Consider the following 26,477-nt stretch of genomic DNA (forward strand, 5'->3'; position numbering starts at 1 on the left):
TTAGACCAACAACACAGATAATCATTACTGTAAAAATAAATAAACAAATAATAAAAGTATTTATGTAACTGGAAATTTTTTAATTAGGCCTACTGAGATGAAAACCCCTTAGGCAATTCTTCTGTGTGACAACTAGCCCCGGTGTTCTCTACAACGCAGATCGGCTAGCTGTAAATGTATTTGTAGGCTACCCTTTCATTTCATATTCAGTCTTGCGCATATTTAAACCTAAAAAGCCTGGAAAATTAGTGTTTATAAAAACGATAATTAATTATCATAGTTGAAAACCATAAGTCACAGGATTGTTCAGTTACCTGTTCCCACTCACGCACATATTATTTGCATGCCCCCAAAATGTTGTTTTATTTCAAACGGTACCCTTTGGCTCATTGGATAGCCGGTGATGTGATTCAGGACGGAAACACACATCTGAAGAAATTGGCTGGATGTGATGTGAACCTCCCCCTGCTGCGCTCTGTGTATGTGTGTGTGTGTGTGTGTGCGCGCGCGCGTGGAGCTAGCGCTGCAGTCACCCGTCAATGGGACACTCACGTTAAGGACTTTTTGTGGCTCCTTCTAGCGAAACGTAAACACTGTAAAGTTCATTTTTTCTAGGAATCAAAACACTTTTGCCTGTTCATTGTGAAATTACACTTATGATTGACAAGTATGGGAACTACGCGTGGAATCGTTTGGGGAGACATCGCGGTGCTCCTGCTTCTCCTGTCTGAAGGTACGGATTCACTTCATAACACTGATGTCACCTCGAGCTAAGTCTAGGCTATTTAGCCCTCTTTGTTTGGGGTAAATGACTGTGTTGAGAGCTAGAATGAGTTTACTATTCAGAGGTATTACTTGAGCATTACACTTGTCGTATTTTAACTTAAAAAATGCCTCTAATGTGCATCCTTCAGTGTCAACACAGGTGGGGCTGTGTCTCAAAACTGCTCTTTTTCCAGTGGACCATTTATATATATATCTTTAAATATATATTATGAAGCCTCGTAATTTATATGACTAGATCTATACATACTGAAACACAGTAAGCTACGCAGAACTGTGTTTTCATGTTCAGGTTTTCTCAATAATTATTTTGATTCATGGAAAACATTTACTTTGGTTTATTTGTTGAAAAATCTATTATTATTCCGTTTATTTGTTGAAAAGTGTATTATTATTATTATTAAGTGTATTATATAAAAACACTTCGCTTTCTGGAAATTATGAATTTAATTCAAGTAATAAAGAGCAAAGTTCTGTATTTCAAACTTTTAATAAATTTTTCTGGTAAATCGTAAATTTTGTGAAATACATTTTATTTGTCATTTTACGTACATTTAGTAATGCATCCTATTTTCTGTGTAACTACTGTATATAGTGGCTCCGAACAACAGACAATACATCTGTATATCCAGGGGGTCTGCATCTGCCCCCATTCACAGACCACTGCTTCTGGAGAAATGTACCAGACAGTTTTGTCGAGGCAATCTGGTGTTGAAGCCAAAATATGTACAACCCTAATGTGCCACATGGTTCTTGCAAGCAATACGCATGTCTCTATACGTCATTATATTGTAATCCCATTAAAACCCCTCTGCCCAACTGTACTATCACTCCACTCTCAAAATAACTGGAGTTAACTAGAGTCGAACATGTTCCTGAATAGATCTTAAATCTCAGTGTGTGGCTAGTTGCATTAAAAAGGAATGGTCACATCGCAGAAGCTTGAATATAGACCGAAGTGGACCATAACAGAGGTTTCACAGCTATTCTGGTCATACGGAAGACATTTGGTAGTGTGTGAATGCAAAAGTGTTGCATTTGTCTTCGCTCAATAGTGCTTCCTGAATGGTGTTGATGGTGGTGAGGTTATTTAATGATGACTAAATGAACATTAGAGTCAAAAGTGCCAAACCATAGATGCATTCTGATGTTAACTGAATCTCTCAGTCTAGATTATGATGGGAAATTGCATTTTAATGGTCTTGTTGACTCATGATTCATCTGTCCAATAAACTACCAGGAATTGTACAATTGAAACAGAATTTCCTGAAATATGTTGTTATGCAAGTTTTTGTGTGGCATGATTAAATTGACGGGGAATTGAGATGCTTATTAAATCACTTGTAATTAAGTATTTAAGTAATGAAGTAAACTAACTATATAAAACGTGTTAGTATACAGGAAAAACAGGCAAGTTTTTGTTGTAAGATGATATTCTCATGAATCCTTTTATTTATTAATAGGCATTATTTGTCATTTTCAGAATAGTTTTACTTTATATATTGATGTTTGCATGTATGTTTATTTATTTAAATATTTTTTTTTCTATCCAATTTTCTCTGGGGCCATTGATGTTGTAGCTGTCGTATTTTTCAGTGTGAGTTTACTTTTTAATAGATCATTCTCAACACTTTTAACTCACCTTTTTTAATGTAGCTTAAATTAACATTTAAATGAATTTTGCCTTGCTAATCACCAGGTGGTAAAGAACAATATGATTCGATTTCATCCTACTGAACAGCTCCTGTTTTAACCTTTGTTAGAGATGATGGGGAAGCACCTTGTTTCTTTGCCGTGAGGAAAAACAAAAGCCTGGTGCCGAGAGGTGGACAGAGGGCAGGTGTGCAGCAGGTGTGCTCAGCTCTGGGCAAACACATTGTGTTTGTCTTCCGAAAGGAAAATACTGCCAGTAAAATAATAGAGTACACAGCTCTGATAACAGATGAGGCTTAAAACCCCTCATTAAAGACACAGGATGGTTGGCAGCGCCTCTCGCAAAATGGATCTCATCTATTTTATGACAAGCCATCCCATGAAAATGGATGATGACAAAAGCAATGGGTTTTGCCCATGCTGGGGATACATGTAATCATGTATCTCTGTCTGGTGTCACCACACTTTGATGGTTTGACATTTAAAGGACTTTTTTTTTGTGGCAGTATTAAACAGTTGTTTGTCCTTGAATATAGTATAAAGATCACAAGCTCTTGTTTGCTGTTGATTAGACCTCAGGTTTACTTTCTTGGCTTTCTTACTCGCATTACTTTCTTTATTTAACATATTTTTCACAGTGATGCCATAGAGAACCTTTTTTGTTTCCCAAAAACTCTTCAGTTAACAGTTTTTTTTTCTTTTTGTGAAGAACATTTAAACAATCTACAAACCTTTAGCACAATAGAAAGGTTACACGGATGTTAATTGTTATTTATGGAACCAGATGCCAACAAAGAACCTTTAGAACCATCAATTTAGAAGAACAATTTTTGGTTTCCCAGTGAACTTTTGAGTAAAGTTTTCTTAGTGTGAAGAACATTTAAAAAATCTAAATAATCTTTTACCACTATATAGAACCTTTTGCACAGTGGAAAGGTTCTATGGATGCTAAAGGTTCTTAATGGAACTATGCATTTGAATAAAGAACATTTATTGAAAACCAGGAACTCTGCCAGTCATCAAAAACATGGTAGCAAAAAAAAATCTATTAATAATTTTTTGTCAATATCATCTGTGCATACTGTTTATTTTTAGCAGTGAATGTTGCATTTGTAAAAACAATGTTTAAATTAATGAACGACTAATAAGGTGATGAGCTTCTTTAATGAAGGAGAGTGTGTGCAATTGATAAGCAAATATATCATTTGACCTCTAAAGTCACACAGCTGTCTATAGCTTTCCATCACACCAGTTGTTTGCATAAAATAAGTCCAGACCCCATGTCATATATTGTGTGTGAGGCATTGATTTGTGGATACACAGCTTTGCCCCTGTTACTTTATCTGTTGGAGTGCCATGGCTTCTGACCTCTAAAGCCCTCACCCAAGAAGTGTTTCCTAATGATCAGGCCACAGGAGAACGGCCATCCGATGGGAAGTAACATTAGGGAATCAAGTTCAGACCATCTCACAATGCTTCCTGCATCAGCACAATCATTTTCATCAACTGTCATGGCAGCCCAATAAATCTAATTTAATACATTACAATGTTTTATTTTGGATTTATTACATTAAATGATTTAGTTTAGTTTGTGTCTTGAGCAGTGTATATAAATCCTGCCAATTTCCCCTTCGTCATCTCTACTTTTAGCATGATTGGAAAAACAGATTTGATGTTGGGACTTACTTTTCTTATTCTTTCTGTAGATACCCTAAAGAAAAGGAGAAAATCTAGGCCAAATCTTTCATTTGATTTAAATCTTTAATGAAGCTCAATGACCTAATATTATAACATGTAAGCTAAATTTAAGACTGTATTTCTTTTTAAGATTGTAAATGCATTAATTAAACAGTTAAATATAAAGCAAAAGTAAGATGCATTGTATCATAAACACTGAATAATACTGATACGTTGAAAAATATGTTTAAAAAAATCCTAATCTAATCTAAATTAAGTCAAAAATATTTATCTGAACTGTTTTTTAACAATGATTTATCTCTGTATCATTCTAAATGCATTAGAATACACCATCAAATGTAAACTGAAGGGTTAGATCAGGTAGAAATAGTGCCTTACGAGTAATTTCAGTGCACTGATGCCATTTCTTGAATCAGTGTCATAATAAAAGCTGTTGTCCTCATGATAATCCATTGTACATGGACATTAATGAATCTACCAGAAACCACATTTGGACTGATTGCCCAGCTTTTCTACCTATTGGAGTCGCAGCCCAGATCCTTCAGTTAGTTATGGGTCACATTTCCACCCCGTGCATCAGTGGAATCTAATTTGCTTTGGTGGAAGGACAAGAAGACATTGATTGAAATTGTGCCCCAAGGGCGTTTGGGGCTCTCGATTTCTACATGGGTCTTTACGTGTTATTTTCTAGTGGTCATCGATGCATGGTGTGTTTGACTGATCATTTACAACAATGAGCAACCAACACAACTGCTTAGTTAGGACCTAACTGTCCTCGTTTGGCCTTTGGTGGTGTTTTTGGAGGTGGAAGGGTGCTGAATTGTGAATTGCTGCCATTTTGAGATTCATTAATTACCTGAAATGAGTCAGTGGAGTCTCAACTACAGATATAACCAGATATAACCTTGGCATTAATATGGAATCCCTTTCACTGAAACATTGGTCATTTGCTTATTTATACCCGATCTGACCTTTAAATTGAGTTTGGTTTGATGTAATGAAATATATTTAGCTTGTTTCAGTGATGTTGAATAATATTCTGACTTGAATAAAATCAATTCATTTACATTTTAGGTTGCATTTTTTTCAGTACATAGTCGGTTTTACATTGCACTTTTAAAATGCAAGACTTAGCATTTAGGAAATGCCAGCTCTTGATGACCTAACAGCTCAAACTCACTAGTCCATGTAAGTTCATCCACTGGCCCATTTCAACCATGCACTGTGAAGTTTAAGACTCAGCAGGTAGAAGTCATAAAAATTGTGAGTATGCGTTTGAAGCAGTGGAGGGAAACACTTGCTGAGTAATGAATCACACTTGAGGTTATTTCAAAATATTTTCCAAAAAATGAAAGAGGAACAGAAAAAGAGGCCTTCAGGTTTTGTTACAGTGTTTAGTCTAATCTTGATTGTTGTTTTGTCTCTGTCTCAGGCTAATATTATAGCATTAAGTGAATAATGTTGGTAATTGCTTATCGTAATGATACCATCCAAGAGAACATGTTGTTCGAAGGTCCCTCATTTATTAGCTCTAATGTCCCATCCGATCCCAAAAGAGATTATAAATAAATACAAACATACTCCCTTTCCCACAGGAGATGTGAAATTAGATTACTTTATGACGAACGTCCATTCCGTGCTTACGTTGATGGGATACTGAATTACATTTCTGACATTGCGTTTCTGATGATGATCGATAAATATTGTAATTGTTTCATAACAGCTTTAGATATACACTTTAGATATGTTTAATTGTACTCTTTTCTGATTATATTATAAGAAATCTACTATGTTGCATTTGGCTAATACAATAATGTGTACTAACTGTATGATTCTTGTCTTTTTAAACCACTCTTCTCAGTCTCGCATACTGAAGAAAAGGGACCCGTGCAGATTAGAAATGAGGGGAATTTAACCATAATAATCAATAATAATAGTCCCGTATTGAATTATAGCGTAATTGGCAGCCTTTTAGTTAATTAAATCGCTGTGGTCACAGAGTAATGATTCTCATTACTATATTATAGAGATGAAGTCTTAATCATTTTGCTTAGTAATTAAGTATGTTTACTTTGATTAGTTGATTGGAAATTAGGGAGAAAAAACTTGCTTGGAATTGGCATAATTTTTATACATGATTTTATATATTTTGTATTTGTTATGATTTATTAGACAAGCATTTAGATTAATTTTAATTATTAATATTTTATAATTGTTATTATTATAGCTTATCATTTATTATTTTTAATTATGAATATGTTCAAAAATTAAGGATGCTTCTACTAAGTAGTAAATACTATATTCAGGCTGGACTTTTATTTAACATATATGCAATGAAAGCATGTGACATCGTTACATCTGCTTAATGCTGGATGGTTATCGGCTGAATGTGCACGGCTGTTGATTAATACTGCTATTGATTGGCCTGTTACTTCTCAGTGTGGTCATCACTGGGGACAAATCTGACCTTGGCCAAAAGGGCAGGGGCCAAGAGGCTGACATCCGCATGCTTTAAGATGATACCAAAAAAGTTCTAATTGTCAAACTGAATCATTATCAAGATTACACTACAGTGATATTTACAGCTGTTGTAGCTGCAGACATGAAGCTAGATGGGAATGCTAGTAATTGCAACAAACACATCCCTGTGTTTACATACAGCATGTCATGAATGAAGCTCTTTGAGGAGTAAGTGGATTATAGAAAGTGGATTGCTCTGACTGCAAGCTTGTTTCCGCCTTTTGACGAGTTCAAGGAAATGGCAAGAAAGACCCATGCACTCTTCCAGCACCCATGATCTCATAGATGGTACATTTCTGCGGCGGTGTGCATGTTGAGCTAATTGAGTTCCTGTCTTTGTGCAGCCCGGTCCAGAGGTCATCTATCCATTAACCTTTTCTCGCGCTGAGAGATGTTGCTTGAAAACATGCAGGCCACACCACTGCAGAGATTGACGCCAATTCAGGTCATCGTATGTCTGTTTGATTTCAAATGAATGCTCTGAAATGACAGTGGATTTATTTATATTCAGAACTTATGGGTCTCTACTCGTCGTTTGATTAGATTGTTGCATCATCAGAAAAGTAGCAGACTCGAACCTCACTAGGTTAAGATGAAGAGAGCTGGCACACCTTCTTTTGACCCATAACAACACTGAATGAATCGCTGATGGAAATTTTGTGCAGATGTTTCATATAATATCTAATTTAAAATTAATATGACACATGATTTCGGTTGTTAAGCTTTTCCTGTCTCGTTTGTGCGTATGTGCGAGTTAGGTTCAAAGTCAATTTGCCTGTGAGCTGTAATCAATATGTCAGATTGGTTCATTGTGTTTACAACCATGATCCATGCTGTGGGGCCAATCGATCAAGTGATCAGTCATAACTCCAAACATCCACCCTTCTGCCGTCACCTTAATACTCGCATAATGCTCATCCACGTGTCACATCCTGTTATACTTGACTTACTGAATATCTCATGTCAATCTTGTGATGTCACAGAATCATTCCTGCTGTGTACTGCTTTTGATTCTGTGAGTTAATTAGCTTGATATAAACTGCTTTCTGTTGGCTTCCGGCCTGGAAATAAATTGAATTTGGAATGATTCAAATCAGTTGGATAGCTGTAGTTTGCAGCTGCCACACCACAAAAGTTTGAAACTCAAATGACTTGAAGTTTGCTTAAGATTATTTCATACCTTGGCTAGGTCCTCCAAAACACTGATTATCGAGCTCAAAAGCTTTTTGGAAAGAGTAACAATTTGAAAGTTAATGGTTTTCTTTAAATCCTTAATGTGAAATGAATGTACATACTGTACATATCCTGACAAAAATCAACATATTTAAACTTGTCCTCATTAAAGGAATTTACTTTGTTCTTCATTACATTTAATCACACAACATTTACGTGAATAATTAAGGCGACAAACTGATTGATACACTGAAATTGCAGTTGTAACAGTGTTGTTAGAGCGATTTATTCATGCTTGTTGGATCCTTGTCTACATTTGATCATTAATCACTCCAAACATTTGGTTTTGGCCATGGCCACACTTGTTTATTTCTCTCTTCTCTTCAGACTGGAACAGTAGCTTGCCACTTACTGAATACTCTGTTTACAACTGGCATGATCATGCATTTACATTTGTCCCCATCAAGTAGCTTCTGAATCCAGATAACAGGCCAGATATCCTTTCCCTGCATAATTAGTGCTGCCAAATAATAAATTTTAATAATAAAAAAAAAAAAATCTAATGCACTTGAATTTACTTTTATGTACTCAAACTGTGTTAAAAGTTTTTAATTTACAAAAAAAAAAAAATTCAGCACTGAAATTTGTAGCCAATCAGCTGTTTGTATACCCATAATGGAATGGCCAAACAGAGCAGATCTCGCTCACAACCTGGGTGCAAACAGTGGTGCATGGGACACCCTGTTCTGATGACGTAAGAGTTGCAACTATGGCAGCTGAGAAGGCCATTCTTTGTGTTCTTTTTAAAGCATTTTTGGAGCCTATTGAAATCGGTGTAAATATGTGTTTAATACTGCAAAATACGCTTGATGTTACAGTCACTGCCCTTGCTGTCCAGAATAAAAGAGAACATCCCAAAAGAGTGAAGGTATTTGTGATTCAACATTTGCCTCACATTTAAGGATGAAAAGACAAACATTTCAGATACAGGATAATCCACTTCTTACTGCCGAGACTGTTATGATCTTTATGACCTTATTATTTTTGTTGTGAGTATTAGGCTTATCATTATTACTTATCACCGTTGTTGTGCTATGATACTGTAAAATTCTCCATTATATAATCAGAAGGGTATAGAAAAGTGTATGAAAGTGTCATTCCATAATACAAAAGCAAAATATATCAATACGTATAGTATTTTTATATTGCATTAATCAGTATTTAGCACACCTTCTTAAGGAAAGGATATGGACCAGAAGACATTGCAATTGTGCTCTTATTATTTTAGTTATTTTGCCTTTAATGTAAATAAACGTGCAAATAATATTCTTGCTCTTTTTAATTTATTTTGATGTTAATTACATTGTGCGAGCTTTCTCTTTAATACCGCTTGGTTTATATACATGTTGCTGCTGATTGGGCTAACATGTTTGACACACCCACCAAACAAGAGAAAACATATCTCAAACCCAGTTGCACACCGTTTGCAGGAAACATGTCGTTGAGCTTGAACTTGCCCCAGTTTTGTTCAGCACATGCTTTACTCTCGCAAATGCTGTCATTATAACTAATATATTGTATACACAACATAAATAAGAAAAACTTAGACATTTTTAACAGACATTTTTGGGAAAGTGCTATAACCGAAGTGCACAACAGCTTCAGTGATTATAAAGAGAGTACTCTTTCTCTTCATGTGAAATGCTAACATTTCTTTCAAAATAGGGTGGCCATATGTGCCATTGATATGGGACATGTCCTGGCCAGGATTTTTATATTGCCTAAAATATCCAAAGTAGTCTGACCAATAACATGCAGGTTTCGTTCATAATCAACCAATCATGGCATGCCATGCAATTCAAATTGAAGCTGCACACCAATCGTCGTATGACACCAAAGTACCACAAGAGCTATTTGAAAGCATAAGGAGCCGTCTGCTCTGCTTTATAGCTCTCATGAAATAATTTCATACAACGATCTGCACAGTGCAAACAGCCAAATCCTGGATATTTTAGGCAGTGTAGAAATCCTGGATAAATTTCCCATATGATCACCTTATTTCAAAAACAAAAATGTCAGAAATATCCAGTTGTTAACTCTGATGTCATTGTTTCTGAATCCAAATGACAAAGACCAAAAGTAAACAACAAGTGGTGCTAATAGCCCTAACCCTTACTGTTGTAACTTGTCTGCTATGTTTCATTACTTTTTGAGTTTTGTCTTCCTTGAAATTTGATCTAGTTTTCCTGAGCTGTCTGATTAGTTATCCTGTCCACCTGTTGGCTATTTAAAAGGTACTTATAATTTAGTACCTTTTATTTGTCCTGTGGATAAAAACCCTGAGTCCTCCCTCTTCCTCATTTGAATTTCTGTGTGGTAATGTTTCCTAGAGTTTTTATTATTAAAAACATCTCCTGTATATTCTCTGTTGTGCGCTTTCATATTCTTTAACTATTGTATCTCCACAGTGAAATCTCATTTGAGATTTAAGAGTTTGTTAATGGGTTAGTTCACACAAAAATTAAAATTAGGTTACTTTTACTCAACCCAGAGGCATCCTTTTTATTCAAAGCGACTTACAGTGCATTCAGGCTACACATTATTTTTACCAGTATGTATGTTCCCTGGGAATCAATCCCACAACTTTTTGCACTGCTAACGCAATGGTCTACCACTGAGCCACAGGAACTTACTTATTCTTCCTTGAAAAGTAATATGTGGAACAGAATCTATTTTTAACATTATACAGTGGTTGGCTACCTTGTTGCCACTTGCCTTTATCACGCATATTTAATTCATCAAGTTATCAAGTTGAAAATAACAATTATTTAATTTAGCATGCACTGTTATTGACATTTTGGCTGATATACTGATAATCCAATAAACATTTTCTAGCTAATAATAACCATAAATGGCTGATATTGATATAATTTAGTCAAAATAATTTGTTTAACAAAACGGCATCACAACATTATAATGTACAGTACAGCATTAAAATTTATATTTATTTAGAGATCCGCTAAAGATGACAGTGTCATTAAATTATTAGTGTTTTTGAAAATGAACTTTGAGTGTTAGATGACTGCAAAGGTAATCTGAATGAAAAGAAAATAGAGGAAATTACTGTAGCATGCACATATGCATTACATATCCAATATGATCTGATATGTAGGCTACTTTTATAGCAACCAATAATAATAAATTTAATCTTTAATGCTGACTGATAATTTATATGGCCCAGAGTTTTATTGCATTTTTTATCCACTTCATTTGAAAATGTATAACAATGTCAACTCTTGGCTGTCTGATTAAATAATAATAATAATCAGTTCCAGTGTGCACTGTTGCATATAGCACGTTTAAAAGATATTCCACGCATACAGAAAATATACCTACTGTGCATAGTCTAGACTGTGGTACAGTGTATAGAAATATTCGGATAAGTGCTAACCTTGCTTAAATGCTTCTATAATTTGTGTAGTTTTCAGATGTAAAAAGCTGTCAGTCATGATCCCTGAGTTCTATAGTGGAACACAAAGGCAAGGGGTTTTGCTTATATTACAGTGTGCTTAGTCTGGGAATCCTTATCCCAGGAGGACCACACAACTACTCCAATTTCATGTGTTTATTTAAGTACAAATTAAAGTAAATGCTACCTGTGCTGCACTGAATCTTAGAATGACATAGCGCTGCTAAGCACTCCACCTGATACACTGACACTGGATGATGAATGAGTGTCACAGCAAATGCAGTGGCTTGTTCAACACAGTATCTGCATCAGCTAAGATTAATGCTGCCATCCCTCAGCTCTCCTGCGGCTATGGTTTATGAACCAAGCACACAAGCCTTACTTTGTACTATCGACTTTCACTGAAAGATGCACCTGATATACAACATGGATTTCACCTTACACAGCTTAGACAGCTTCTTTTAAGGCGATATTTTCAAGTTGTTGTTTTTTTGGTTCAGGGTCTGGTAATGTCACACCTGTTACAGTTCCATCACATCATATTATTTTTTTAATAAATTGCTGTATGCATTATATAAAAATTAAATGGCCAATCGACTTATTTTCTAGGTAGAAATATGTAGTACTGCAACAGGAAAATAAGGTGGGACATATCAAAGATCTTGTCCTTTTTTTTATGTCATATCCTTTAACTGGAAGTTAGCATCCCTTGACAAAACATATTTTTCCATTGTTTTTGTATTGCTATTGCATTTTCGATTCTTTAGGAAAAAACAAGCTCTGTGAACAACAAATGGTTCCCAGTGAGTCCCATGACTCCCGTTTAGCTACTAAAGACATGTTGAAGCTTGGGTGTATTAGTAATGTATGCAATGGAATAAAACATGAAAATATTCGTTTTTTGTAGCCACACACACTATTTCAGCCAGTTAAGAAAAAAAAAAAAAAACATTGACAGAAAACTGGAACTGGGAGTGCTAATATGGCTGGGTTTTGGACTAAAAAACGACTTCATACCTCAGGACTCAGCGTTTGCTATTCAGGTGATATTTGAACATTTCCATTCTACAAAGCGTTTGATTGGATCAAGATTTGAGTGATGATTTTATGTTCCATTTCCCTGCATGATAAATGTAAATGTAGAAGTGTGTATCTCTATCTGTTAAGCTTTTTAAGCTAGAAATCCACTACAAAGCGCAAAAGTTTAATTTTGAACACATGAGGTCTTCAAAGAATGTTTTATGTCTGCGAATGTGACTGGCGACCCCATAAATAGAGGAACACAAACCAGTTCTGTGTTGTCTTTGTTTCTTGACAAGGCATTTAATAAAAAGGGTTGTAGTGTTCCTGACTGCGTCTCCATCCTTCAGGAAGGTTGGCCACATTGTATCCATCAATCCGGCCTCCTGTCATCCCAGCACAGCTAAATTAAATCAATGTCTGAAACCAGAGACAAGGCTTCAACTGCAGCAACAGAAATAGAAAATCTAGTTTTGCTGTCTGCTAATGATATTAGTACGTTCCTAAGTGGCCGCCCACCGTCGTCGGACAGGAACACAGGAGAGATATAATTACAGCCTGAACACTTGCATCTCCATTTACTGGTAAAACACATGGGGATCTTACAGTGTTTTATAGATTACCCTCCCCCCCACCTCCATCCACACACGTCCTGCAGGTAATGATTCATTTCTAGGCAGTATTATGTTATCCACAGTAATTAAACTTCCCAAGGTGAAACCAAGGAGAACCGGAGACCGCATCATATTGACCATGTGAGAAATTCATTAAAAGACCAGTGTCAATGTCATATGAGACGCTGTTTCATTTTTCGATGACAGAGGAGCGAGGGCTATTTCAACAGAAAAGCGGATGTGTTTAATGAGTTCATTGTGTAATCTGTCTACTTGTGTGGACGTTTCTGTTGTATAACATATTTGAGATAACAAGCTGATCAATAAAGGAAGATTTTATAGAGTTAATTGCAAACTACTGAGTGCGTCACGAGGTTAAATTTGTTAAAAATAATAATAATAATTTAGAGAGATCACCAATCCATTGTTTCTTCACCAAAATGCACTTGCACAAAATATCTGTAATAATTATTTGAAGTACTTTTTTCTTTCTCTTCTTTCTTTCTTTCTTTCTTTTTTTTTAAGAAGTAGAAGAAGAGGAAGGCAAAATTAAAGAAATATGCAGTGATATAAAGTTAAGCTCAGTCAACAGCATTTCTGAGGTATAATGTTGATTACCACAAAAACAATCATTTGGACCTGTCTTTCGTCTTCTTTAAAACAAAAAGGAAAAAAATATTGATGACGAAATAGAAATGACATTTTTAATTTTTTGTTTAAAACTTAAAACAAATGTATTAATTGCGCTGTAAAGTTTTAATTTTTATGGTCATTTTGATGTAAAGTTTTAATGGCAATGGAAAAAGGAAAAGGTTTTTAAGCAATTGAGTATATTTTTATTTTTTTTATTTTTTTTTAAGACGGAGGAGCATGAATTTGATGTTGATTAACCTCAATTTGTATTGAACCCAAAATATTGCTTTAATGTCCACAATGCACGCAGTGTGATATTTCATGTGTATTTTGGACAGGTTCACTTGGACTATATTTTCCTCAAAGGCTGTACACAGAAAGCATCTACGTGGGTCAGCCACAGGGATCACCAGTCCTTCAGGTCCATTCAATGCGGGAAAGCACTACAGAGAGGCCCTATTTCACCCTGTGCTCCCATAGAGACACTTATGCATCATGGTTTCACATGGATGTGACAACTGGGGTCCTTTCAATGAACAAAACCCTGGAGTGGAGCGATTTCAGTAGTATACGTGAGTTTAACACAGCTATATTTGTTTGAACGCTTGCCTGTATGCCAGTTTCTTCTGTTTAAATTCATATTCTCAAGTTTAACTCTTGTATATTTTCTCAATATTTTGCTGAAATATCACTTAATCTAGTACAGACCATTAATGTAAGTCATACTGTCTCCAGTATCACTGAAAGTTTTGTTCTTATATATTAAAGTCATATTTATTTTACAGTGCAATGTAATGCAATTCTGTACATTTCATGATAGTGTCTCTAGAGAACCTTGAGAGTTGAATATTGGGATGAATGCCCCTCTTGTTAAAAGACACATGTCTCCTGATGTCTGTCCTCCAGGCAGCAGCTCGGTCAGGTCTGTGAAGGATCTCAACCTGAAGGTCGGAGTCGCTCCAGTGCAGAAACAGTTTTGCCACTTCCTTCCCACAGTGGAGGTCAAACTGGTGTTCATTAATGACACAGCGCCCTCCTGTGGTCAGGTCGAGCTGAAAACATTGTGTTTCCCTGACAAGGTTTCAAAACCCCACATCACAGAGAACCGTATGCCCGGGGCCCTGCGGCAGCTCCGGCGCTTCACACGCATGAACATTTGCCCCAACTACACCATCACTTATGGAGTGGAATCAGGTACGAACCAAACCCAGTGAAAATGTCAAGACTTTCTGCATATTACAGTTCAGCAAGATTCATTTTCTCTTGTCACTTGTATTGAATTCAGTCTCTCCAGCTCCATTTGCTGTCGACGACTCCACTTCAGAACTGGTGGTCACGGCGGCCGTGGACCGTGAGGAGATGGAATCGTACCATCTGGATCTAGTGTGTATAATACAGACAGAAGAAAAGCTGGAGAAGTTCTTCAGTTCTCTGCACGTGGACATCTATGATGAGGACGATAATCCTCCTTACATGAATGGGACTGATACTGAGGACATCAAAATAGAGTTTAACCGCAGTGAGGTCAGTATCAGGCATTGTAAACACAACCGTCTCAAATCTTCATAGCCTTCTAAGGATCGTACAGTGCTCTCCATAAGTACTGGAACAGTAAAGACAAAAGTGTTCTGTTTGCTGTGGATTCAATAAATCTGTAATTATGATTAAAAGATGAATATGAGACAAAACTACAGAATGTCACATTTTATTATCGGGTGATTCAACACAAAGATGTTTTGTGATCTGATGTGAGCATGAGTCTTGGAACAGTTGCATCACAGGTCTTTCTAAGTGTTCAGCTGTGTTCTGTTGCATTCATTCTTCAGATATTAAGAGCAGGGAATGTGCCTTATCAGTTATATCCATTGCTTCTGCATTCTAAGTCTTGAAGTCGATGACACACAAACCAGGATGAAGACGAGGAAGGCGACTCTGAAAGAAAAGCAAGCAATTTGGATGCTAAAAGAAAAGAGGAAGTCAATTAGAGTTTTAGGAAAAACAAAGGGCATGGAGAAATAAAGAGTTTGGAAACTACTGGCAACATCAGCAACCAACGACGACCTGATCGGCTGAAAAAAACAACAGTAGTTGATGTCAGACAAATCATAAAAGCTGTGAAAATGAACCATAAAATACATGTCTATAAAATCACCAACAACCTCCAGAAAGCTGGGGTGATGCTCTGACAATCTACAGTCCGCAGGAGAAACAACTCTACAGAAGCTACAAAGCAAGATGCAAACCTCTGATCAGCACCAAAAAATAAAAAGGCAAGATTCTTCACAAATGTGAGCCAGTAGAGTTTTGTAGCTGAGTTGATGGACCGATGATACAAAGATTAACCTTTATCTAAGTGAATGAAAAAGCAAAAGTGTGGAGAAAAAAGGGTACTGCAAATGATCCTAAGCATACAACCACATCTGTAAAGCTTGGTGGAGGTGGTGTCATGCCATGGGCATGCACGACTGTCTCTAGAACAGGACCTCTTCATTTTAATGATGGCTTAATGTGTAATGGCAGTAGCAGAATGAATTTGCAATATTAAAGAAAAGACCACCAAACTCATTAGAAAGCACTTCATATTGCATCAGGACAATGACCCAAAACACCCTGCCAGTTCAATCAAGGACTTTATCAGGCCAAAAAATTCTAAGTCTGAGATAGCCCAAATCAATCTCCAGATTTCAATACGGTTAAACATTAATTTCACCAGCTGAAAAGGAGACTAAAGACAGAAACTCCCCAAAACAAGCAACAGCTGGAATTTGCTGCATTAAAGGCTGGGGAGAAGCATTTCAAAGCATAAGACCAAGAGTCTGGTGATGTCTATGGGTTGCAGATTCACTGCTCACTGCTGCATGCAACTAAATATTAGTTTTTAATATTTTACATCTGCCTTAAATTCAACTGTTCCGATATTTAAGCTCACATCAAATAGATGTACTCTAAAAGTGTTGTCCTTTTTATTTGGTAAAACATGTATGAAAGACCCAATAATAAAATGTGGCATTCTGTAGTTTTGTCGCATGTTCATCTTTTAATCATATTTGCAAATGTTTTGACTCCACAGCAGAGAAAGCAGTTTTGTCTTTACTGTTCCAATACATATGGAGGCACTGTATACTGTAAAAGAAATATGAATGTATTGAATAATGGTAGTCTGTTCTCTTTTGTAGGGTACTGTCTATGGAACTCTGTTTGTATACGACAGGGACACAACGCCCGTTTATCCCACAAACCAAATTGAAAATAAATTAGTTGGCACTTTAATGACAAATGACATCTGGATCAAAAACACTTTTACTATCGAACACAAATTTAGGGAAGAAAGAGCCATCTTTGGAAATGTCCGAGGGACAGTCCATGAATACAGTGAGTACAAAAATGCACCATAATTGAATAGCTTTTTAACATTACGTACTGAATTGTCCTTTATTCTGTTTTCTGCCCTTAGAACTGAAACTTAGTCAGAATCTGTCTGTGACAGAGCAACGCTCATTTCAGTTGGACTACCTGCTCAATGACACCACTTTCCCAGGCCCAGAGGGAACAGTGCTGTTACATTTCAATGTGACTATCCTGCCGGTTTCTATTCACTTCGCCAATGTCACCTACTTCTTCACTGTGTCACCGAAAGCAACAACATACTCCCAGGTGCATTAATTATGTTTTTTAGTCATTTTGAACCTATGTAAGCAGGAGTAGTGAAGTGCTATTGTAAATATGAAGGATTTGTTCATCTGAAATTTTAAATTTGCTGATAATATACTCACAATCTATGCACATACAAATCCATAATACAACAATGACTTGATTTTTTGAGCCCTGTTGGTGTATGAAATAGCTATAGATGGTTAAATAACCATGAGAAAAACTAAAACCATCACAATTCACAAATATCAATACATTTCTATGCCCCGTTTGCATTAGTGTTTTTGTTGCTGTTTTTTTTATTTGAAATTTCTCATATGATAAAAGAAATAGCCATTTCATTTACAGATTACTCCAGACGATTGACACTAATGTGTCTTTTATGTCTTTTTCAGATCGGAAGTGTCTGTGTGGACAACTGTCTGAAGTTTAAGGGCATCGATGTCACGTATCAATTAGAGATCGAAGACAAGAACATCTCTGCTGATGCTCAGTCATGTTACAGGGCTGTTGGCCTTGCACAGAACCCGAATGAGAAGACAGGTTTGCTCTATGTGAACGACACAGAGGTGCTACGCAGACCGCAGTGCCAAGATCTGCAATATGTAGTTATTGCAGAGGAGCAGAAGAACAAGTTTCAGGCCAAGACGCAGCTCGTCATTATTTTTGAGGGTAAAGGTAAGGTCATTAGCTCACAGGAATGAAAGACAGTGGTGAATGCTACAGCCCTTCATCCAGGTTTTTCCTAACTGATTGTGCCATATAGCAGATCCCATGAGGCTGGATGAGCAGCGGGTTCTGGCTTGTGCAGAAAAGAGACAGCGAGGGGAGTGTGAGGCGTCTCGAGGCCTGGCAGCCCCGACAGGCAGATGCCAGTGGAGACAAAGCAGAGATACAGGTTAGACACAATGCCCTTGAATCCAATACACTGCACTTACCGTATTACTGTGGTGCTGCTTTTATCATTCGAAAGGACAAATTGTGTCATTGTATTACCTTTGTAGGAATATCTCCAAATTACTCCACCTGTTCCCCTGACCTCCGCACGTGTCCAGATGGTTACTGTGATGCCATTGAGAGCAAAAACATATCCATATGTCCTCAGGATTGCTCCAGTGAGAGAAATTGTAGTTTTTATTGTGTTTTTTGTTTTTTTTCTTTGTGGCTTGTGGCATTTAGTATTACAATAACTGTAACAATGTGTCTTTTTGTCAGGTCAGCCTGTAATCGGGGGTTACGAGAGGGAACTGTATGGAATCAGAGCTGGACATGGGACCTGCTACTGTTTTCCAGAAAGGTGCTTCTGTGAAAAGGATGAATTAGAAGGTGAGCTGATTGATTGTTTTGCCCTTCAGAAGCTACAGACAGTATTTACAAGGTTCCCAGAAGAGAAAATAAGTACTATTTACCCCAAACATCAAATTCTAAAACTTTACACACTGCAGCTCTTAATGGATTGTGTTTCCTTCTTGAGCATCAGTGAATATTTTCACCTATTGTAATATTTTTTAACAGTCTTTAGGCTGCTACTAGTTGAGTGCAGCTGCAGTTTTATTCCTCGCTTGTAGGGGGCAGCCTTAACCTCGGTTGAGCACAGATAAATGTAGTAGCTTAATAGAAGAAGAGAGATGGCTACCCTTTGGTAATGTGCTTAGTAGCAGCTTTTGAAAGTGACGTGACATTTAGCCAAGTATGGTGACCCACACTCAAAATTTGTGCTCTGCATTTAACCCATCCGAAGTGCACACACACAGCAGTGAACACACACACACAGTGGGCAGCCATTTATGCTGCGGCGCCCGGGGAGCAGATGGGGGTTTGGTGCCTTGCTCAAGGGCACCTAAGTCGTGGTATTGCCGGCACCTAAGTCGTGGTATTGCCGGCCCTAGGGTTAGGAGTCAAACTCTCTAACCATTAGGCCACAACTTCCCTAAAATTTTGAGCTGATCTAATATGTTTGGGGAAACCCTTGTTGAGAAACATTTGTTTCATTCTCATCTGTGAGTTTGATTACTTTGTTTTATTCATTTATTCATATAAGAGTTATTGATCAGCCACTTGGTATAAAACAAAACCTACAGATGAAGGGGTGGTAATATTATAATAAGATCCTCTTTCTACATCCCAAGGGGAGTGAAATCTGAGCAGCACTTTTTTTATTTATTTAAGCTTGCACAGAAAGGCTTAAAAAAACAATTTACTGGGTTGCTCTTTTTTTGCGTTTTCTGGGTTAGTAGATGCATTATAGCACTAGGCACACAAAAAGTCCTTTAATACTCTGTGTTGTTACCTGGATAATCAATGATTTTTATGTTTTGTGATAGTTGTTTATGTGTCCCTTGTTTGTCTTGAGCAGTTAAACTGCTTGCTCTTATTCAGTGAAAATAAGAACTTTTTTTCCATATTCCTTTCAGTTGAAATTATAGAAAATCAATACACATTTGGCGCCAAACAACAATGATAATGTCAACCAAATGCTGCCAAATGTATCAAGCATAAATTTGGGGAAAAAAAACTTCTACAAACAGAAAAACACTTAAATTATTATTCTGCCTTATCACCAAATAAACATAGGGGGTGGGGGGGTGTTTTTGCAGTCGACAATGGTGTACCAGAAATGTCATTGCGAATGTTCACTGTTCTGTCTTTGGCTGCACTGACACGCACAGAACACTATTTAGAGTCCCAGCCTCAGGGGAGACAAGAGAGCAGTGGAATTATTGATTCTTTACTGTATATTATGCTGCTGCCACACATATTTAATATACATGTGATTTGTTTCACAGTTTTTTACCTTCACAGGCATAACCTTCCGTTTTTGTAACTTATGTGTGTTTTTAACATAAACTTGTGTGTATTTGACAGTTAAAGCTCAATAAGACAAGAAAGAACTTTGTTTAGTACTCATTGCTTTTTTTGCACGTGTGCTTCGGATGTGTGTGCTCAGAAAACCATGTATTAGAAGTTTTAACTAATAAATGCATGATTTCAGCGGGATAGACATGATACTCAAAAGATGTTTTTTGCAGAGTATCGGAGTCATGAGCTGTAAAGACACACGCTGAGTCCCAGTTCGCCTACTTATACTACGACCTAAAAGTATGTACTTTTTTTGTGAGGAAAAAGTACATACTTTTGAGTGTGTAGCAAAAGAGTATGCACATTCTGGGACATACTTCGATGACGTCATGCAACGTGAACGACAATGTGGTTGCCTGGTTACGCACACCGCAACTGTTAACGTTTCATTCATTCTTTATGTCCATTAAAATTTTATTTACTATTCCCATCTTTTTTTCTCATCGTTTTTTTTTCACAATACATTTTACAATGTGTTCTTCTACCAAGTTGAGGAGTGAAGAAGCAGGGCTGCGTCGTCGTAGAACCAAACGCAGGTCGTTTGTGAGGCGGCTGGTTCTGACTTTCATGTGCAAAGTGTGTAATAAAATAAAATACAACTTTAATTAGTTATTAAAACTTTAATAACATTTGAATTATTACACTTAAAAGCTGAGGGCTCATCTCCGTTGCTGCATCCGGCTGCCATGTTTACATCATTGCAAAGCCATCACAAAGCTCCTCCCTCCCGCATGCAATTGGTTGTGGGCAATATTAGCACTTAGAGTGTGCATTGATCTGCACTTCAAATTCTAACCGGAAATAGTAGACCATCCGGGTATCTTTGGAATACTCTTTTCAACATACTACGATTTGGGACGTACTAATTCTAGTTTCGCATACTATTTAGGACGGATAGTATGCGAATTGGGACTCAGCAACAGCCCTTTTCTTGGAAATGGGATGGGGAGCAGCAGCTCATTTGCATTTAAAGAGACATGTAGGAAAACAGCATGTTTTCTCCTCCTGTCAAAACAGGCATTTTCAAAATAATATAATAAATGATCTGTGGGGTTTTGAGCTGAAAGTTTACAGACACATTCTGGGGACACCTGAGACTTGTATAACATATTGTGAAAATGGGAATAATAAGTCTCCTTTAAGAATTAAGGGTATGTGCATTTTTGATCTGGTTCATTTATATAAATTTGGTTATTTTTTCTTGAGGACAATCTTTAGAATATAGTTGTTAAAATGCAAGCAAAATTTAATTGCCAAAGAAAATGTTATAAATCCATTGCTTTTTTTTTGTTATTGTTTTTTCAGAGTTCTTTTGTAATGACATGTGCAAGACCATCATTGCAACTGGTATCCTCCTCTCCTTCATTATCTCCATCATCCTGTCCTCGTACTTTTTCCACCGTTATCACAAGAGCACACCTAAGCCTCCCATCGCCTCAGCTGAAATGACTTTCCGCCGACCAGCCCAATCCTACCCACTCAGTTACTCAGCGAATAATGTTCGACGAGCTTCTCTAGACTCCATGGAGAATCAGGTGGCCATTGAAACCTTCAAAATACCTGTAAGTCTCGCTCATTGTCTTTACTTAGTTAATTCATGCATGTTGATTAAAGAGATTGTTTGATGTGTAACGGTTTTTAAAATTTCTGTTACTAGGAAGATCCAAAGTGGGAGTTCCCACGAAAGAACCTAGTGCTGGGTAAGACTCTTGGAGAGGGAGAGTTTGGAAAGGTTGTGAAGGCCACGGCTTTGCGCCTCAAAGGAAAAGCTGGATACACTACAGTTGCTGTGAAGATGTTGAAAGGTATGCAACTTAAAATTAGATTTGGAGGCGGATTTGATCAATCACTAAAAACTGGATTCATTTTAAAAATATCATAAATCATGCATTTCTTTACCACAGATAACGCATCTCACAGTGAGCTTCGAGACCTTCTGTCAGAGTTCACGTTGCTCAAGCAAGTTAATCACCCTCATGTAATAAAAATGTATGGAGCCTGCAGCCAAGATGGTAAGACATTTTAGTAAAAAAAAAAAAAACTATGTTTAATGCAGCATGCATTTGTGTTTTCTGTTTGCCCTGTGTGCTTATATAAGATCATCTGTTCAGGTCCATTATATTTAATCGTTGAATATGCCAAGTATGGCTCACTGCGAAACTTTTTGAGGGAGAGCCGGAAAGTTGGACCAAGTTACATGGGCAATGATGCCAACCGCAACTCCAGCTACTTGGAAAACCCAGATGAGAGAGCTCTGACCATGGGCGACCTCATCTCTTTTGCCTGGCAGATCTCCAGAGGAATGCAGTACCTGGCTGAAATGAAGGTCTGCCAGCAGTTTAAGGGATGTCTATCACAGAATATATAATGTTTTAATAAAAATGATGTTATAATGAGAGAAAATATGTTTAGCTTGTTCACAGAGACCTGGCTGCCAGGAATGTGCTGGTGGCAGAGGGAAGGAAGATGAAAATATCTGACTTTGGTTTATCTCGAGATGTTTATGAGGAAGATTCATATGTGAAGAGGAGCAAGGTGATATTTTTTTTTTAATCTAATTTGTTTCATTTTAACTAGTTACACCCTATGTTTTACAGTTGTTTGAATATTTGTACTTTAGAAAGCTTTGGATGTCTCACATGTGCAATGCAGTTTTACATTTGTTAGACTTAATAGTTTGTCATAATATGCTCTCGATTTCTAGGGTCGTATTCCTGTTAAATGGATGGCTATAGAATCTTTGTTCGATCACATCTACACCACACAAAGTGATGTGTAAGTTATGCAACATGTTTCCATACAGACAATCACCAATTTATATTTACCATGTCTGAATACATTAAAATTGGGTTTATAAATCTCTCAGAAATTGCTAGTAAATTTCACAAATAATTACAAAGCAATGTCAAGTAATACATTTAATTAAACATTAAATGCAATATTTTTTACTGTGAGGACTTATTCCATTAAAACTTTACAGTACAATCTCTCTCTGTTTTTTTGCATTAGCTGGTCTTTTGGTGTCCTCTTATGGGAGATTGTAACTCTGGGTGGAAACCCCTACCCAGGCATTGCTCCAGAACGGCTTTTCAACCTTCTGAAGACGGGCTACAGGATGGAGAAACCAGAGAACTGCACGGATGAAATGTGTGTTTAATAGTTAACATCAGCTGAATGTGTTCTAGATTTAAGAGCTGAATGAACAAATCATTTTCTAAAACCACCTTGTTCTGTAATGTAGGTACAATCTGATGCTTCGCTGTTGGAAACAAGAGTCAGATAAGCGTCCCACTTTCTCAGACATCAGCAAAGAACTTGAGAAGATGATGGTGAAAAGTCGAGTAAGAACAACAAACAATTTCTCTCAATTCTCTAAATGTGAAATTAAAACAATGGATGAACTGTCAGTTACTCGACTAAAAAAAAAAAAAAAAAAAAATTAAAAAAAAAAAAAATATATATATATATATATATATATATATATATATATATATATATTACATTAGTTGCTTAATGTTAGCATAACATTATATATATATATATATATATATATATATATATATATATATATATATAATGTTATGCTAACATTAAGCAACTAATGTAATTTGACAGACCGCTTTCTAGTCAATGAGGTTGACTAGTGAATCAAGTAAAAATGCAAAAAAAAAAAAATTTCACATGAAATATGTGATGTTACACTGAAGAGTTACATATGGCTAGTCTTATTTTCATAACTGTGTGTTCCTTCTCCTCAGGACTACCTGGATCTCGCGGCCTCCACACCGGCAGACGCCCTGCTATATGACGACTCTCTCTCTGAAGAGGACACACCCTTAGTGGACTGTAGTAACGCCCCTCTCCCTCGATCCCTCCCCTCCACTTGGATTGAAAACAAGCTCTATGGTAGAATTTCCCATGCATTTACTCGATTCTAATACAGGGAACAAAATCAGTTAATGTTTTTGCCTTCCATAGGAAGTGCTGTGATTGTGCTAACGGCATGGTTGCCACTGACTTATGTATACTGCTCGTGTTTTATAGATTCACTTAGTGCTGTAGTATCTGGATCTAAGGATCAGATATTTCATCTGGACCTGCTTCCGATGTACTCTACTATTTGAAATATTCATTTTAAAAAACCGTTATTGTACAAGTATTATTACTACTGATAAAAAGTGAATCATTTTCATATATACACACACAACTTAACATGTATTATGTTCAGTTAGGGAAATATATTAAGATGTGTTTCCTGATTTGCATCATGTGTGAATTTTCTACTGGTTTGCAGCGCTTTAGGTTAAGTTTTACATTTGAAACAGGTCCCGTGTGCTCTGGATGTGCTCTCTCTGTAATATTCTGAACATATTACAGAAAATGAGTGTTTACAATAGATGGAGTCAGTTCTGAAAGGAGTAAGGCTTTTGAATTAAACTCTTCTTGTAGATCATATATCAAGATATGCAGGACTCTGTTAGCTCTCCCCATACTGATGGCATTCATAGTAAGCAATAAAACGGCCAGCAGTAAGGCAGTTGCTATGCATAAGACTCCTTGATGTCAGTATTCCTGGGAGCATACAAAAATTATTCATTTAAAAGCTTGTACATAAAATGGCAAAGACAACAGCAGTCACAATACTGATGTCATAGAATAGACCATGAATGACCAAAAAACTATCAAATGGACCAAAGAATGATTTCATGCTTCTCCCACGAGTCATTTATGCTTTTTTATTCTGTTAAATATTAAAAAAGCTGAGGTGAGTTTTGTTTGAGAGCCTTACTGTCTGGACTTAATGCTTCCTCAGTGCAGAAAAAATGATATGTTCTCGTTTTTAGGCATGTCATACCCGAACTGGCCAGAGAAGAGCCCGGTACCGCTCAACAGACTCGATGCCACTAACCCTGTCTTTACAAGATATGCCAATGATAGTGTTTATGCAAACTGGATGGCTTTGCAGTCTCCCGCAAAAATTGTGGACACGCTCGATAGCTAAAAACGCAAACCAAAATCAGTGGTGGAAAAGACGTGTGGGCTGGGGAGATGTGTATATTTATATGATACTGTATATATGTTGTTTGATGATAAAGTCGGTTCCCTTTTATTTCTGCTGTTGTGTAGAAGATGGAATTGCATAAAGCATAATTCAAGCAGCTCATAGGTGATTGTTACCACAAGGCCCTGTTGGCCGTGTTGTATCACTGCATGACTCTGTACAGTTTAATGTCCATGTTTAAGTGCCTGTGCCGCTTCTGTTAGAAAACACCAGTTATAAATGCATGACCGAGGCAATCTTGGTCCCACTCCAGGAATTAAAGGGAGCTTCTTTACCATCACCTACTGCAGATGTTCGCCGCAAATATTGGACATGTTTATTTGTTTCTTCTTGGTCATGTGTCAGGTTATGACAATATAATTACTTTTAGTTTTTTAAATATTGATATTTTGCTCTGTGGTAAACCATGAGTTATGAATATTGTCATAACAGAGTACTGATATGATTAATTTAATGTCATATGGTGATTTAATTTTCATTCCTTGTAAAGACATTATTTGTGCAACAATAACTACAATACATAAAGCTGAGTGTGATTCCTCATTACGTTGTCAAAACATTACGTTTAAATCAATAAAACTGTTAGAAGATCTCAAGTTCATTTCACGATGTTCATTTCTATGTGTTTTATGCTATTTCATTCTCAGAACTTCATGAAAAAGCATAGCTCTAATTAAATACACAAGCAGATTCAAATGTGGTAATATCCTGACATCCTAAGGTTTGAGGCATGGAACCCATGACACATTCTTATACTGTGAGAAACAAAAATGAATGAATGAACTGAAAAGGAATTAACGTAACAAAGTACCCTGTGTAAACGTAACTTACATTACAAGATTCAAGATTTTTATTTGTCACATACATGGTTATATGGAGAACATGTGACCAGCAGTGAAATGTAAGTCAGGTCCGCTCCACGGACAGTGCAATTATTAAAGAATACAAACGCAAGAAAAGTATATATAAATATGGTATGGAAAAAGTAAGATAAAAAGAATAAGATGTGTAGGACAGTGTATAAATATTATGAGCAGGGATGTACAAGAGAAGAATGTGCAAAAGATTGTACAGGGTATTTACATAGCAGGATTAGAGGTAGTAAAGAAAGTATAGAAAATGATGTATGCTAGTGACAATGTCAGTATATTAAATATCTTACTGATAATTAAGTGAAGTCATGTAGAAGAAGCTGAATTTGAGTTTAGGGAGCCTGATGGCCTGAGGAAAGATCAGTTACTTAATTAAATTAAATGGAAATGGGAAGATTTATTTAAATTAGGTAATACCAAGATGTGACACACGTTCAACGTTTCTGCTGGAGTAGAAACAAAGTGGTGCA

At 36.7% G+C, this 26,477-nt stretch overlaps 1 protein-coding gene across 2 annotated transcripts; it reads left to right on the top strand.

Moving 5' to 3' along the window:
• The first annotated feature begins 477 nt into the window (after positions 1-477).
• ret (ret proto-oncogene receptor tyrosine kinase) lies at positions 478-25,731 on the top strand. Of its 2 annotated transcripts, none has more exons than XM_052573477.1 (20): positions 478-733; positions 13,902-14,135; positions 14,470-14,757; positions 14,849-15,087; positions 16,740-16,935; positions 17,018-17,217; positions 17,610-17,892; positions 17,981-18,112; positions 18,219-18,329; positions 18,430-18,540; positions 21,379-21,635; positions 21,731-21,878; positions 21,978-22,085; positions 22,185-22,399; positions 22,486-22,608; positions 22,778-22,848; positions 23,083-23,220; positions 23,315-23,414; positions 23,832-23,979; positions 24,918-25,731. In XM_052573477.1, the coding sequence occupies exons 1-20, from the start codon at positions 670-672 to the stop codon at positions 25,073-25,075; spliced, it is 3,324 nt and encodes a 1,107-aa protein (XP_052429437.1). In that variant the 5' UTR covers positions 478-669; the 3' UTR covers positions 25,076-25,731. The 2 variants fall into 2 exon arrangements, with proteins under 2 accessions (XP_052429437.1, XP_052429438.1); XM_052573478.1 differs by having other exon boundaries at positions 486-733; positions 17,984-18,112.
• The last annotated feature ends 746 nt before the right edge of the window (positions 25,732-26,477 follow it).

This window comes from Carassius gibelio, chromosome B13 (genome assembly GCF_023724105.1).
Source record: "Carassius gibelio isolate Cgi1373 ecotype wild population from Czech Republic chromosome B13, carGib1.2-hapl.c, whole genome shotgun sequence".
Lineage (NCBI taxonomy): Eukaryota > Metazoa > Chordata > Actinopteri > Cypriniformes > Cyprinidae > Carassius > Carassius gibelio.

Excerpts from the sequence above, each read along its gene's own strand:
- ret (XM_052573477.1), top strand. The coding sequence starts at position 670 with ATGGGAACTACGCGTGGAATCGTTTGGGGAGACATCGCGGTGCTCCTG. Across the intron at positions 18,541-21,378 it reads TGAAAAGGATGAATTAGAAG|AGTTCTTTTGTAATGACATG; the intron begins GTGAGCTGATTG and ends TTGTTTTTTCAG. Across the intron at positions 21,636-21,730 it reads TTGAAACCTTCAAAATACCT|GAAGATCCAAAGTGGGAGTT; the intron begins GTAAGTCTCGCT and ends TTCTGTTACTAG.